This window comes from Papaver somniferum, chromosome 10 (genome assembly GCF_003573695.1).
Source record: "Papaver somniferum cultivar HN1 chromosome 10, ASM357369v1, whole genome shotgun sequence".
Taxonomy (NCBI): domain Eukaryota; kingdom Viridiplantae; phylum Streptophyta; class Magnoliopsida; order Ranunculales; family Papaveraceae; genus Papaver; species Papaver somniferum.
In genome coordinates this window covers 67,977,031-67,993,525 of record NC_039367.1, presented here as the reverse complement: position 1 = coordinate 67,993,525, position 16,495 = coordinate 67,977,031, and the positions used below count along the sequence as shown (strand labels likewise).

The following is a 16,495-nucleotide window of genomic DNA, read 5'->3' as shown; positions in this document are numbered from 1 at the left end:
TAAGAATATCGCCAGAAACAACATCAACTTGAAGAACAAATACTGAAACAGAAAACCTAATCGCCGATTAGACATCACAATTTGAGGATTGAAAAAAACTTCATTGAATCTTCTGTTGTAGTTTGATGTAACTTCGATCGAATTTATATAGTATTGTCGATGAAGAACCAGATCGTAAACCGGAAACGAAACCAAATCAGAAAAACAAACCCTAGAAATTATTTTCGGTAGAGCCGAGAGAGAGAAAGAGAAATGAGAAATGAAATATCTTCTGATTTTCCTCTTGTATTTATTGAAATGAGTAAAATTGTCATTACGAAAATGCATAAATTGAAATTATGGGCCAGATCAAAGAAAATTTGATTTTTTGGGCCTAGCAATACCATTTTCCTAATGTATGGAGTTGACAATGAATGATCCATTTAGTGGGGCTTCTATATGTTGACCCATATAGAAGGGGGTTATAGTATTTTTCAGTTTCAGATACCAATTCTCATGGGTAATTCTTACAAGTATAGGGTAAGGAATTAGTTTATTTTTCCCGAAGGGGATGACCCGGTTGTGATTCAAAGTCCCCGCCGTATACCCATCCCATATCAGATGCAATATCACGCAAAGATGACAGCTCCCAAATAATATGTTTTCAAACTAACAATAGAGAGAGAGCAACGATCGGAAACCAAAACTGATTTAGGTGTAAAAATAAGATGTTCTTGGTCGCAGCAGTGCACACAAGTTAATTTCACTAGTGAGGTGCTGGCAAATCTCTATACAGTTGCCCTTCTTTTGTAAGTGAAATAAACAGTATCTAAGACAAGATTCAAACTACACGGTATAGGTAATAAAACGTTCAGTAAATTGTTCCCCAAAACGGCGAAAACCATCTTCATTGCAACATTTTTAGGATACAAGAAGTAAAACGTTCAGTAAATTGTTCTAAAACCTGTCTGGATTTTGAAAACCAATTTCACATAAATCACTCTTCCATTGCATCTGCTCCTTCAACAGCCACCTCTACTACTTTCTCTTTCAATTGTTTGATCTTGGTTGATAGGACCTCTGCAAAACATAATATTACAGCAACAACAACGATAACATCAGAACTCAAAACCTTGCAATAGACTTTACTTACATATGCAGTTAAGTCGTGGTAAATAAACAGACGAATCACTTACCAGTCTGGCCCTTGGCAAAAGAAAATCCTCTAGTACTGACATACGTACGAGGGTTAGGCAACATATGGTTCCTCAAGTACTCAGTCCCGTCCTGTACCAGAAAGAAAACACTATGGTGTTAAGCGCAACCATAACAAAAAAAGAGATGGCGTTGTTTCTATAAGGGGTTGATCAACATACCTTGGTTATCACACAGACATCAACATTGCTACCACTTCCTAGATCATTGAAAATACCTGAGCGGATAGCCTCACTAACAAGATGAATGCCTTCCTCTCTCTGCAACAATTTATAGAACAGTCGACATCAGAAAAGGTTACAGAAATTAGGAAAGACAGTCCACATAAAAGTATTAACCGTATTAACCTCACAATAGAAGAGTCAGTGGAAATAACAAGAGTTACATAATTCTTTGGTACATGAGGTTCACGAATACATCAAACAGATAATAAACTGCCGGCCCAAACATAAAAGTGTCAACATACATGTGGAAAAGCAATTGTAACTACCTAGGACTATTCAAGTTTCAGGTGAATGACAACATTGAGAATGTGAGTTGAAACAAGAGGAAAAAAAAGAAAAAAAAACAGACCAACAAAATCGAACAGTTTATGGAATCTCCCCAGTAGTACAAAAAAGCCAATAACTGTTTAGTGTTTAGGCATGAGCGATCCATAGTGTTTAGGCATGAGCGATCCAGATAAACGAGGACTGAGGAGAAACAAGCTGGTTATCAGCATTTTTCCCTTCCCCATCCAACTCTCTTCACATACAGCCATGGATAACTACTGAGGTGGATCATCTCAATGGAATGAGTTTCATTATTCCTCCATCATTTTACATGGCCTGAGAAACCTAAGCTATCTCAACTAGGATGGCAAGCGACACTATAACATGAGATCTTCAAAACCTAACAAACACTGCACACGGAATCTGAATTTGATCATCTTTATATCCGAGATGACAAAGCCATGCTAACAATGAGAAGGTTCCTAAAACTACATGCTCAAAGTAATTATAGTTGAGAAACATATACCTTGACGAAGTTATTCAATCGTCTTTATCTTTTGAAGATTCGACCAATACGGTACAGACTGATAGAAAAACGTGACTGTTCCAACAAGTTTGACACAATCTCCCTAGGTTAAGAATCAAAAACACAAAGAAGAAGATCTGAACAGGGAAAAAAGAGAAGCAACAATAACAACCAAGGGAAAATGCATTTGTCTAAATGCAGAACTCAAGACTAATGGCTGAAGTTTCCCAATGGTACAACAAAAGAAGCATAAAAGGTAAATCGTGTAACTACACACTAGTAACATAACCAAAACAGTGTGACAACTTACAGTCATGCCCTCTCTGTACTGTGATTCGAACATGGCCATAGCAGCAAGAGAACCAGAACCCATCGTGGCATAAGGAAGACTATCAGTTGAACCATGTGGGTAGATCTACAAAAAACAACTTCCAGTTACAAAATCGAACACATATAAAGAAGAAACTAAAGGAGATAGCAGTGACAGTATTAGAACTCACAGTACGCAAATGAGGTCCAGTGACATCAACTCCACCAAGCACCAAAGCAGCACTCACGTGACCCTGGTTACTGTACAATAGTGCAATAACCTCCGGTTATCCAGATTCTTTAGAACTATGCAAAACCAAAAACATCTGAGTACAGAAGATAAATATACCTGAAAAGGTGAGTCTTCAAAAGTGTAAGAGATGTTACAACCCTTGATTGACGACCAGTTGCATAACGATGTAGGTTAAGTTGGGAGCTGACCATGTCTACAAAAAAAATACATATATATTTGTTGTTAACTTTCATACGTCTAAACTTCACAATGAAAATGTCGTTTATCCATAAATAACTTCCAGAGCAGTATATCCACGTTTTTGCTAAATAGCAGTTATGTGATGTGTAGAAAGTACATGCATACACTGGGACCAACAACCTCAGCCTACAAAAGAGTAAATAAGAAAATATACCTGTGACTCTTCTGTATCAGTAGCAGTTCCTGCTCCACAGCAATAAATATTAGGTGCCATGTAATGAATCTTTTCACAGTTCTTGTCACAAACAATAGTTCCTTCTGTTGCCCTTGTATCCGCTCCAAGAACAACACCATCCTATAGTGGAAATTAGGCAAAAAATGAGAACAAATACCATCAACTACCACAAAGACTGAAACCATGACGCCGCAACTTTATCATGATTAGTTATAACAGGATTGGTTTCATCATCTACATTGCAGCAAAAGGCCTAAAGTTACAACTGATACATTCCAAAACACATCCTAACACCCTTACTTGCTTCTCAAAAGTAGAGAAGAAATTTTCTAGGCGAACTTGAACAAACCCAGCTAACCAATTTTAAGCTTCTTGTACAAAAAAACCCAACACAGAGCTCAGTAACATTGCCCTAAATCAGTTACACTTAATGAAAAAGGCATCCAATCGAAACTCTAGTTCCAATTAATGAAAACCATACTAATATACAACACCAAAAACAGCACCATCCTGGAGAGAACAATGGGAACAGTAGAAACACATACAAAAGCACCTCAACAAGGATAAATAAAACCAGATTCATCATCTACATTGCAACAATTGGCTCATTCCAACACATCCTAACACCCTTGCAATTTGAACCCTAGGTACAAACAAGGGAAATACAATTCGAACCCTAGTTCATAATTATTATGTGAACCATATACAAAATTTATCATGAAAATAATCATAAATACAAAGAGAGAGATGCTTACCTTGTAGACAAGACCAACAATGGTGGTACCAGTTTTCCTGTAAGAAGGAAGTTGAACACCTTTCTTGGCGAGCATATCGTTTTTAACACATAGATCGAAACTAAACCCACCCTTTGATGGAACTTCAATCACTGATTGTGCCATTTTCAAGAATTCTTTAACTCAAAATCCAAAACCTACAGACAATATAACATATAATGTTACCTAATCTCATAAGATTTAATCAGAGATTTGTGTATCAAGAAAACTTACACTGATAATCAATCGGGATTTAGAGAGAGTTTAGGGGAAGTGACTTGGAAAAGAAGCAAGGGCATAGGGCTCATATAAGAGTTCGAAGTCTCGATTGGGATTTCTTCAGGCACAAGTCCATTGATGTCCCAGTTCTTTTTGAACTACTGCCAATAAGAGAACGAGAACGACAACAACGACTAAACAGAGCTGCACCCTTTGCGACAAATACCACAGATAATTGTGGGGAGATCGTGCAGCCTTTGCCACGAATTTCTGATGATATTTCCAATACTCGTTGAAGGGGGCGTCAGGTAATTTGTCTAAGCACATCCCATTAGCCAATGTTTTATGCGCCCTTTAGATATTACCATTAGAGCTAGCAGTATGGTGGAGGGCATCCCTTCCCTATCCCTCGTTTGTAAAAAGGGGTAGCACAAGGAAGCCAATCTCACTATGGTGTTTTTCATCCCTTTTCTACATGATACGGAAACTGAGTAGCCGTATGAATAGTGCCAAACGGCTACTCAGTAGCCGTATTTTTTTTTTCAGTTTTTTTCTATAGGAATATATTTGTTGAGGTAAAAAAATATATTTTAGAGTAAAAAAAAAAGAGATATAATAGGTAAAAAAGAGATATAATAGGTAAAAAAAGAGTTTTAGTAGAAAAAAAGAGTTTTAGTAGAAAAAAAGAGTGAAAAAGGAAAATTTTGAGGTAAAACTTTAAAAACCAGAAACGACTACTTAGTAGCCGTGTAAAATGTTGATTAGCCGTAAAGCGTAAAAAAATACGGTTACTCAGTAGCCGTGTGATTTCCCTTCCCCACAAGAGGATCAGATGTGATCCTCCATGTAGAGATCCCTGTGAATATCCCTACACATGTAGGAATATGGGAGACCATAGCACATGGTTTTTGTGCTGTTTTAGGAATACAAAGGGATAAGGAGGGGATGAACCCCTCCATAGTGCTAGCTCTTAGGCTAAGTCATGGACAACCACCTAAGTCCAAATGTTTTTGAAAATATTCCTGTAAATTCCATTCTATTCAACTGGGACACAATCTTAAACATGTGATGTATGTTAAGATTTGTTCCTAGGTTGTAATTTTCTACAGTTTTTTTCCTTTAATACAACCTTCTTTTACTCAAAAAAATCCTCCTAAGTCCAATGATGTGCTAATCTGGCAGTTAGATTAGCAGTCCACGTCAGCTCCCAGCGTTGTTTGGTTCAGCGTAACCAATCTCAGCCGTCAGATTAAAAAAAAAATTAGATGCGCTGAACCATTCAACGAAAATGTGACTTTTGCAACGCTGAACCATTCAGCACTACTATCTCGCTCTAGTTTAACTGCAAGCAAATGGTAGGAGAGAGAACTAGTGTTAACAAATAGACAACACTTTCTTTTTAAACTGCAACACTTTTCTGCTAATCTAGCAGCTCCATCTAGCCCATAGGACTAAGACTTAACAGATATTGATAACCTTCCTGATATCCCAGTTGTTATTGACGTGCCAATACGAGAACGAAAATAATTAAAGCACTAAACAAAAGTGCAGATAAGAGAAGTGAAGGTGGGTCCTCAGGTAAGCAAAGCCCATTAACTAATATTTTCTCCAGTTAAAACTTCTTCATAAAATTTGAACAATTAACCTCAGCAAGGAGAGAGAATGTCCCGGGTTGTTAGCAGCAACAATGGTTGGAGGATCGTCTTCTAAACGGATCGAGGAAGGGTTTTTGGATACATATCAGCAAGGTAAGCAAGGTGGATCAAGATCAACAGGTGGTTCTAAGAATTGGGTAGCAGTAGTTGGAGGAAACAAAGAAACAAAAAGATCTGATTTCAAATCTTCTCATCAAGCTTCAAATGAGGGTTGGCAAGTCGTGAAAAATAAGAAAAGAGGTGCTCTAAAATCTTTTGTGAATCAGGAGGTTATCATTGATTGTGATTTCAAAACTTTTATTCTTACTCGTAACTCTAATGACATTCTTTTTGATGAAAAACAAGAAACGTTAAGAAGATTATTCATATTTGCATAAGCTATGACGGTATGACTTGGATGAAAAATATTTTGAGAAAGGAATCTAAGAAAAGTTTTTATGGCAGCTAGTGTTAGAGCATAGCTCGGTCGACCTCGCATGCGTTGCTATTTCAAGCATGTTTGTCAATGTTAGTGATCAAAACTATAAGTCTTGATTTCTAGCCTACATAGCTAAGTCTCGGACTAGGATAGTAAAGTGTAGTTGAGCTCAAGGACTTCATGGAGATTCATCATACAACGACGAAAATCTACTCAAGGAACCGTGGAACTTCATCAACAAAAAGGTATGTGGAGACTTGAACTCATCTATCACTCAAAAGTCTATCTCTTCTATCTCCTACTTCTTATGAGACAAAATTCGTATGTTATATAGACTGGATCATACACATTTGATATTTCGAACCGAGTATATCTCGCCTATCTATATCTCGAAATCATGTGTTGGTAAAGCGTTTCGCTTTGATCAAGTTTATCTTCACCTAGTGACGAAAGTCATGAAAAGTTTCAATTACTTTGAGAATTGCTCTGACGCGAAACGGTCTGTGAATAACTGTTGTATAACGTCCTCTGAGAATGTCTCAATGATTGGAATGAGAGTTTAGATTACATAACCATGTATTCCTTAATCCGAAGTTTTCGAACTTTGTTGATTGAGAGAAACCGGAGGAATTGGTTTTTCCAAGTCCGCGAACCCAGTCCGCGAACTCAGTCTGCAAACTGACTGAAGTTCTTGTACCGAGAATTTATGCTGGGATTTTCCAAAAACTCGTTTGCTTGTAAATCCGCGAACCTAGTCCGCGAACTGGCGAAAGTCTCTTTGCCGAGATTTTCTGCTGAGTTTGGAAAACTCCACCGGTTGTCTTAAGTCCGCGAACTTGTTTGTGAGCTTAAGAGGTTATGATCTAAAGATGTGCTCTGAACATGAAACTTAAATTACTAAGGAATGCTTTATGAAAACCATGGCTATGAAGTTCATGAGCCGATTCAATCGAATCGAATCATCTTTGTTTCAATTGTGTCTTGTGTAGTTACATAAGATCTCATAGCAATTGAACAACTCTTTAACTAGTTCATTTGAGTCAATTGAACTAGTTATGGTGAAGAAAAACAAGGTTAATATGAAATGCTCATATGGTTAACCTTTTGGGTTATTATGTTGAACCAACATACACGTACACGTTTGGGCATGGTTTTCACAAACCCAGTAAAAGTCTACCCAAGTATGTGTGACAAGCTAAGTTTTCGATCTAACGGTTGAGAAATATTAGCTTGAATCTAAATCAGGTTTTCATCTAACGGTGAATATGGATTGCTTTGTAACTAAGGAAAAACCCTGATTTGAAGACTATATAAAGGAGACATCTAGCATTGTGCAAAACTAATCCCCACACGTCTGTGTGATACTAGTGCGCTCGCTAGAGTCGGTTCTCCTTTAACTTTTGGTTTTCTTCTCTAAAACTAGGTTAACGACTTAAAAACTTCATTGGGATTGTGAAGCCAGGCCGATACTACTTTTATCGTAGTTGTGTGATATGATCTTGCATCTTCTATCGTACGAGTACAATCTTTGATTGGCTTGAGATCGTGAGAGTTCTCCGATAGGAAAGATAAAGAAGTCACAAACATCTTCGTCTCACTGTTTGTGATTCCTCGACAAAACGCCTGTGTAGTCAGGAAGGATTGTAGAGAGGTGATTGATTAATCTAGGTTGTTCTTCGTGAATATAAGACCAGATTATCAATTGGTTCCTGTTTACCTTGATTTCATATTTTAAGACGGAACAAAACCTAGGGTTTATCTGTGGGAGACAGATTTATCCTTTGTTAGACTTTTCTGTGTGAGACATATTTGTTTATTATCAAGTCTGCGATTTGGGTTGCAGCAACTCTTGGTTGTGGGTGAGATCAGCTAAGGGAATCAAGTGCGCAGTATCCTGCTGGGATCAGAGGCGTAGGAGTACAACTGTACCTTGGATCGGTGGGAGACTAATTGGGGTTCAACTGTAGTCCATTCCGAAGTTAGCTTGGAGTAGGCTAGTGTCTGTAGCGGCTTAATACAGTGTGTATTCAATCTGGACTAGGTCCCGGGGTTTTTCTGCATTTGCGGTTTCCTCGTTAACAAAATTTGTGGTGTCTGTGTTATTTCTTTTCCGCATTATATTTTATATAATTGAAATAATACAGATTGTGCGTTCGTGATCATCAATTGGAAATCCAACCTTTGGTTGTTGATTGATATTGATTGATCCTTGGACATTGGTCTTTGGTACCGTCCAAGTTATTCCTTGTATTTGATAAAGACTCGCTATTGATTTTAGCTTGAGTAAAAATCAAATCAAGAGAGAGATATTAACTCATTGAGATACTTTTATCTAGATTGAGTATGACTGTCTAGTTGATTCTCTAGCAAAGTATTTCGGAGTTAGTCCATACAGATTGCTAAGCGAAATATTGGGTGGTGTTGTTAGACCCCCGTTTTTTCAATTGGTATCAGAGCAGGCAAACACGTTAAAGACCTCATCAGTCTGTGTTTGTAGCGATCTGACTATATGGACCATAAAGTCTCAATTAACGCTTCACCAGGTTTGAAAAACAACCGCAAGAAAAGGTCTGATAAGCTGGTTACTCTTCAAAAGAGATTGGAAAAGCAAATCCGGATCTATTCTGGTCTTGTTGTAGAAATTGCAACTCTTATGGATTTGATATCCAGCAAGAGTCTCTAATTGAATCCGAGAGAATCCAGTTGTTCTTTTCCAAAGAATTGTCCCCATTCAGATAATGTTCAACGATCGCTTGTTGAGAAAACTGATGTGACTAGGAACCAATCAGACAAATGTCAAGGATCTGGGTCACATGGATGTTCATCGAATCATCCTCAACAAGCCTGTATGTCTTCTTTAAGGAGTCTGGAGGCTGCAAGTAATCCTTGCAAGAATACTTTGCAACCTTGTGTTACTTAAAAAGGACATACAATTCTGACAGGAAATTCCAAACAGAAAAATACTAGTAATATGAGTAACCTTGCCTTGTGTTCTACCTCTTCCCTTCAATGGTGTAGTGACAGTCGTTGTGGTCTCTTTCTACATGTGCTAGGCGATTCTCCACTTTGTGTATTGTCTATCGCTTCTAAAAAAGGAGTAGACTCTACAATCAGAACAAAAGGAGAACTTCCGGTTGGTTGTTATTCTTCTCAATTAGAACCAGAAAATGTTGATACAACTCTAAAAAATCTCTCTTGGAAAAAGATAATGGATGATGAGTTAGATCAACTTCACAGACAAGTTGTGTGGAATCTTGTTCCGTGCAAGCCCAAAGTCTATAATATTGATTCTAATTGTGTTTCCAGGAATAATGGAGATTATTTAGACAGTTTCAGAGATAATCTCAGGCTCATTCCTCAAGGACACTCACAAGTTGAAGAATTTGAGTCTAAAGAAACGATTGTTACTACGAAATGCTCCTTGTACCTTCCTACTTATAACTGTAGTAAGTCCTATGTGACAAGCGCTTCCAGGAACAAAAGAAGAAGAATCTTTGCTCATAGAAAGTCAATATGGGATAAACAAAGGGAGCTTTTTGGTCCCATCATGTTTACTTAACCCTAGATGTTCGCGTCCCCATGTTTGTCTTGGGAAAATGGGGATTTGCGTCTTTTTGGCTCAAGAAGTGTATTTTTGGTTATTTTTGCATATATCTATATGAATCTCTAAAAATACAAAAGCTTTTATTTATCCAGGTTTTTAGTCATACGTAAATGGGAGTCTCAAAAGTTATGTTCCATGGCACCTGCTACTAGATGCAGCACAAGCAGGAATGCAACTCTGGGCGCTAACGTACGACGGTGTACTGGAATTCCCTCCTCAAGATTGAAGAAAGTGAAGGCTACAATTAATGGTAAAAATTCTTCCTTGAATTGGTTCTTGAATTCTTATCAAAGTAATGAAAACTTCAGGAACCTGGTAAAAGATTTCATCAGCAAAAGAAACATCTTAAAGTCTCGGATTACTGCATCCTTAGAAGATATTGTTCACTATGAACGAATGATGTGTCAATCCACAAACACTGTACGAAAACTAGAAAAAGAACTTAGTAAGTTGACAGTGTTTTCAAAAGATTTGGAGGAGTTGAATGATCCCTTTGTCAATGGACTCTTCAATAACAAGAAAAAGTCTGAAGAAACTTTGGAAAATTTCATTGTTGCCTAGTATGTCTTCTTTTTGATTAGCTGGAAGAATAACTAGTTCTTTGAATGATTGTGACTACACATAGATATTTTGTTTTCATCTTCTTATGTTTATTTTTTAGGTTTATTGGTTTTTAAATTCTAAAAATATTTGGAGGATGATATTATTGCAGTATTGATCGTTATGATTTTTTGATATTGCAATTTGATTATGGGATATGTATTGTTTGCGTCCGTGAACTTGAAGGTCCCATATTATGTCAAAAGTAAAGTCGTTCATAAATTGATATTTGATGTGTTTTCAAGTTGTTGTAGTAAAAAGGTTCGTTGAGACTTGTGAAGGAAGATTTTTTTAGACTTAATTTTTATAAATATAAAAATATAGCAAACTCGAATAAAAAGTGTTGTGAGAATTATGGAGAGACTGGGGCTAGGATTCCGCTATTTACCAATTCCAAAGTGATACTAATTATAATCATGCAATTTCACACGTTCAAATTGATTCTCAACTATTGCAAAAGTAGATTTTTAGAAACAACAAATGTAAATCCAAAGCATGAGACATCAAAATCTTAGGCTAAGCATGTTCCATCAAAATAAAATACAATTGTTTAATAAAAACCATAAAATATATTTTCAATCTAGGCAAACAATCATAAATAAAAATTGCACAAAATTAAATAATTAAGAATTACCACTTTTTCATTGGAAAGATAGCATCCTTCGTCGCCCCAAGGATTGGGTTTAGCTCATCATTGTGGAAACGCGCTCAAAAGTTGATTTCATTGCTCAAAGTGTTTGCAAATGATGAATTGGAGAAAAACTATTAAAAATCGGGTGTTTGCAACGTTTTTAATTGTTGCAAAACACTGTTAAAACGATTAAAGCCAACTGTCGCTGTTACGCTTCTACGACCCCCGTCTCTGTGTCGTTATCACTGTTGATAAACGACTGTCTCCGGGAGTCTGTTCTTCGTGTTCTTGGTGTTCTTCATCAGAAGCAGCAGCAGAAACAGAGTTTGATCAACTCGTGATTTCTTGCTCCTGAGCTATCCTCTCGACCTCCAACTCTCGACACCCCACTCTCGACCTACCAGAAACCTATTTATACACCTACAGCCCGTTGAATCTCGCTCAATTACTCCCAATATTATCTCATATTCGGAAATATTTTATTTTCTTTTTTTCTTCAATCACGTGTATGCAGCTGGATTAATCTCCAAATATAAGTTATATACGCTCCAAACTGTTGCTCTAGTCATCATACACGTTCAGAACACGTTCAAATTCTCCAAAACTCATGCAATCCCGTGAAATGTTTCTCTCATGCACGTGCTGCCCTGTTTCGCTCCATGACACGATTAAGCCAATTCTGATCCAAACGAACACCCATAACAGCTTCCTATGGTCATATCAAGTCTACCCACTAAGTTTCAGGGATTGAATCTCACTAAATCACGTCCAAACATCCGATTGGAAATCTTCCAGTTCTCTTCACCATTTCCCGCCATTTTTTTTTTTTGAATTTGTTAAAGAAGGTCACCCCTTATCCAGTGGTCGTCCCTTATCCGTTGCTGGATTCCGAATAACATATGTCCTCCGGGGTGCCTTTAACAACTTTTTGAGCCGAATTTTCCATCAATATTTATTTCCAAAAAATACCTACAAACACACAAAACACCATAATAAGGACGAAAACAAGTACTAACAATACGAAACATTGAGGACAAATTAGACACATAAATGCGTCTATCAAATACCCCCAAACTTATTATTTGCGAGTCCTCGAGCAAAACTAAAAAAATAAATAAAACCGAGTTAATATCGGGAGGGTTTACCAGAGGTGTACCCACAAAACCATTACTCCATACCCTAGCTATCTACGCAGAACCTTGGAAGGCACTAAAATCTCCTTGGTTGGCATACAATCACTGACTACAGGAGGAAGTACCCTGATGCGAAATTCCAATTGATGTACACGAGTTTGCACTCAAGCATACTAAAATTCATATAAAGTGACAGATCTCTACTCAGATAGTTTCTGGACATCATAACCGGAGTCAACCAATCACATGGAAAGATTAAGAAAATGGATAAAGAAAAAGATGGTTTAAAGTGAACGGTGTTTCCCATATCTGTCTGAAGGCCTCTGCCAGGATGGACCTATCCTAATGGACTGAGATACCGGTCTGACTAATATCAACACAACTGGCATATACAAGGGGACCAGTGGTCGATAATCCTAACTCTAGGTCAACACAACTGGCATATACAAGGGCACCAGTGGTCGACTTTATTGAATTTATTCCGGTTGGTCTATGGTCTGGTCTCTTTTTTTTTTTTTTTGTATCTCAATCACTCTATTCACCCTAGCAATGGTAACAACTTGAATCGTGTGCCCCACCAAATCACTTAAAAAAAAAAACAGAAGGATTAGGATTCAACGAGATATGGCGAAACTACATGTTTTTTTTTAATTCTAACACCTGAGCTCTGTGCTTTTATGAATAGACTCTTTAGATGTTTCCATCTAATCAGATTGGTTCCTCAACTCCTACAACCAAGATGTTCCCATCCACTTAGATTGGTTAGTGCCAACCTTAATAAGCATAAATTTCTAGGCTCTGGAGTTTATTTATTGCAACTAAAAGCTAAAAAGTTTCTTCCCCACCCCCAAACTTAAATCTAACATTGTCCTCAATGTTTCTAATGAAAGAGCAATACCAAAAGTAAAGTAACATGAGGAATCAGTAAAGAGAGAAGTCGGAAAGATAGTACCTGGGTGAAGAGAGAAATCAAAAACTAATATACAACATACAATCGCCTCGATGGTCAATCAAGGGTAAACAGGGTCCTCCAGAGGGACCTCCTCAATATCACCTGTAGGAAAGGGCTCTAAAAAGGGTTTCAATCTCTGACCGTTAACCTTCGAAGAACTACTACCATCCGGTGTCTCGATTTCAACAGCTCCATGAGGAAAGACAGTGCGAACAATAAAAAGGACCCGTCCACCGAGAACGTAACTTCCCAGGGAAAAAATGCAAGCGGGTATCATACAGAAGAACTTTTTGACCTGGAGAAAATAACTTTCTTAAGATATTTCCATCATGCACAAGTTTCATTTTTTTCTTATACTCTTTAGCACTATCGTATGCGTCTCTACGAATCTCTTCTAACTCATTGAGCTAGAGTTTCCTATGGTCTCCTTCCTTGTCGAGTGAAAAATTTAGCTGCTTAACAGCCCAATAAGCTCTATGTTCTAACTCAACAGGTAAGTGACATGCCTTGCCATAAACAAGCCGATAAGGTGACATTCCAATGGGGGTCTTAAACGCAGTAAGGTAATCCCATAAGGCATCAGTAAGCCTAGGCAACCAGTCTTTCCGATTAGGATTAACTGTTTTCTCTAATATACGTTTTCTCTAGTATGTGGATGATACGGGGTAGCTACCTTATGTGTAATACCATATTTCTTCATCAAAAGCGTAAAAGGTCCATTACAAAAGTGCGACCCTCCATCACTAATTATATCTCGCGGTATACCAAAACGTGTAAGTATATTATCTTTCAAGAACTCAATCACAACCCTATGGTCATTGGTTTTACACGCAACCGCCTCAATCCACTTAGAGACATAGTCTACAATGACAAGGATGTCTAAGTTACCAAAATAATTAGAAAACGGGCCCATAAAGTCAATACCCCACACATCAAAGACCTCAACAACTAAAATAGGGTTCAAGGGCATCATGTTCCTACGGGATATGGTTCCTAATTTCTGGCAACGTTCACAAGTCACACAGTAACTGTGGGAGTCTTTAAACAACGAAGGCCAATAAAATCCACACTGCAATATCTTAGCAGCAGTTTTCTTAGCACTAAAGTGACCCCCACAAGCATGATCATGACAAAAGGAAATAATACTGGACTGGTCACTCTCAGGTATACATCTCCTAATAATCTGGTCTGGACAATACTTAAACAAATAAGGATCATCCCAAAAGAAGTGCTTAACCTCAGCTAAAAACCTAGAACGATCTTGTTTACCCCAATGTTGGGGCATTCGACCAGTAACAAGATAGTTCACTATATTCGCATACCAAGGTAATTGGGTAACAAAGAACAATTGTTCATCAGGAAAGCTATCCCTTATAGGAAGGGAATCATCAGGGGAACTAACAACTAGCCTAGACAAGTGGTCTGCTACAACATTTTCGGCACCCTTTTTGTCTCTAATGTCTGGAGAAAACTCTTGCAACAAAAGGATCCACCTAATCAATCTAGGTTTTGTATCCTTCTTAGACAAAAGATATTTCAAACGCATGATCAGTATATATGGATCTTAGAACCTAAGAGATAGGGTCTAAACTTGTCTAAGGCAAACACAATGGCTAACAGTTCCTTCTCGTAGTGGTATAGTTCAACTGGGCATCATTCAGAGTTTTTAGCATAGTAAATCACATGAAGTAATTTTTTTCTCGCTGACCTAGCACAACACCAATAGCATAATCTGAAGCATCACACATGATCTCAAAGGGTAGGTTCCAGTTGGGTGCCTGGACTATGGGGGCGGTAGTGAGTAAATTCTTAAGCTTCTCAAAAGCCTCTAAACAAGCATCATCAAAGACAAACTTAACATCTTTTGCAAGCAAATTGCAAAGAGGTCTAGAAATTAGGCTAAAATCCTTAATGAATCGACGATAAAAACCTGCATGCCCTAAGAATGACCTAATATCTCTTACGGTTTTTGGGACCTGTAAAGTCTTAATAAGGTCAACTTTGGCTTTATCTACCTCTATACCCTTAGAAGATACGATATGCCCTAAAACAATTCCTGAACGAACCATGAAGTGACATTTCTCCCAATTAAGCACTAAATTTTTTCCTTACACCTAGTCAACACTAGTGACAAATGATGCAAGCACTCATCGAAAGACGAACCAAACACTGAAAAATCATCCATAAAGACCTCTAAGAACCGTTCTACCATGTCAGAAAATATGCTCATCATGCAACGCTGAAAAGTCGCAGGGGCATTACAAAGCCCGAAAGGCATGCGTCTATACGCAAAGGTACCAAAGGGACAGGTAAAAGTGGTTTTCTCCTGGTCTTCTGGGGCAATAACGATCTGATTATATCCAGAGTAGCCATCTAAAAAGCAGTAGTGACTATGTCCAGCTAATCTCTCTAGCATCTGGTCGATGAAGGGAAGGGGAAAGTGGTCCTTCCTAGTGACCTTGTTCAATTTCCTATAGTCAATACAAACACGCCAACCCGTGGTCACTCGGGTCGGGATTAACTCATTGTTATCATTCTGGACTACAGTAATACCGGATTTCTTGGGAACAACCTGAACGGGGCTGACCCACTTACTGTCTGAAATGGGGTAGATAATGCCTGCATCTAACACAAGGACCTCGTTTCGAACTACCTCTTTCATATTAGGGTTTAGTCGACGTTGCATCTCCCTAGAAGGTTTGGTATCACTCTCTAAATAGATCTGATGCATACAAACAGTGGGACTTATACCCTTAATGTCAGCTATGGTCCACCCTAAAGCTTCCTTGTTGTTTTGAAGGACGGTTACTAGCCTACTTTCCTGATCACTATCCAAGACGGAAGAAATAATCACAGGTAAAGTCTCAGACGGGCCTAAAACACCTATTTCAGGGAATGGCAATGGTTTTAGGTCCAACTTAGGAGGCTCTTCTAACGAAGGAACTAGGGTAGACTTAGAAACTGGTAGTGGTTCGAACTTAGGTTTCCATCCATTACTAGTGTCTAACAAAGGGGTTGAATCTAACAAAGCATTCACCTCATTAATCACATTATCATCATCAAAATCAATCCCAAAGTGAGCTAGGCATTTCTAATGGATCTTCTAACAAAGTGTTTGGTAATGACTCCTCGACTAATGTTCCTATCATGTTCACCTCTTCTATGTTCGAGTCATCTAGTTCAGAGGGTAGCTTACTAATATTAAAAATGTTCAGCTCAATAGTCATATTACCAAAAGACAATTTCATAATACCATTTCGACAGTTAATGATCGCATTGGATGTAGCTAAAAACGGGCGACCTAAAATTACCGGTATCTGGT

General features: G+C 38.0%; 1 protein-coding gene across 1 annotated transcript; it reads right to left on the bottom strand.

Moving 5' to 3' along the window:
* Positions 1 to 674: 674 nt before the first annotated feature.
* On the bottom strand, positions 675 to 4,345 carry LOC113318713 (proteasome subunit beta type-7-B-like). Its single transcript, XM_026566935.1, has 9 exons — positions 4,196 to 4,345; positions 3,944 to 4,119; positions 3,176 to 3,308; positions 2,870 to 2,975; positions 2,712 to 2,781; positions 2,522 to 2,626; positions 1,356 to 1,454; positions 1,176 to 1,266; positions 675 to 1,059 (listed from the first exon to the last, which is right to left on the bottom strand). Exons 2-9 carry the CDS (start codon positions 4,085 to 4,087, stop codon positions 977 to 979), a joined length of 831 nt encoding a protein of 276 aa, XP_026422720.1. The 5' UTR covers positions 4,088 to 4,119; positions 4,196 to 4,345; the 3' UTR covers positions 675 to 976.
* Positions 4,346 to 16,495: the final 12,150 nt, after the last annotated feature.

Coding starts and splice junctions, on each gene's coding strand:
- LOC113318713 (XM_026566935.1), bottom strand. CDS start 4,087: ATGGCACAATCAGTGATTGAAGTTCCATCAAAGGGTGGGTTTAGTTTC. Junction 2,782..2,869: donor TTGAAGACTCACCTTTTCAG/GTATATTTATCT, acceptor ACTATTGTACAG/TAACCAGGGTCACGTGAGTG. Junction 1,060..1,175: donor TTTTGCCAAGGGCCAGACTG/GTAAGTGATTCG, acceptor TATGTTTTGCAG/AGGTCCTATCAACCAAGATC.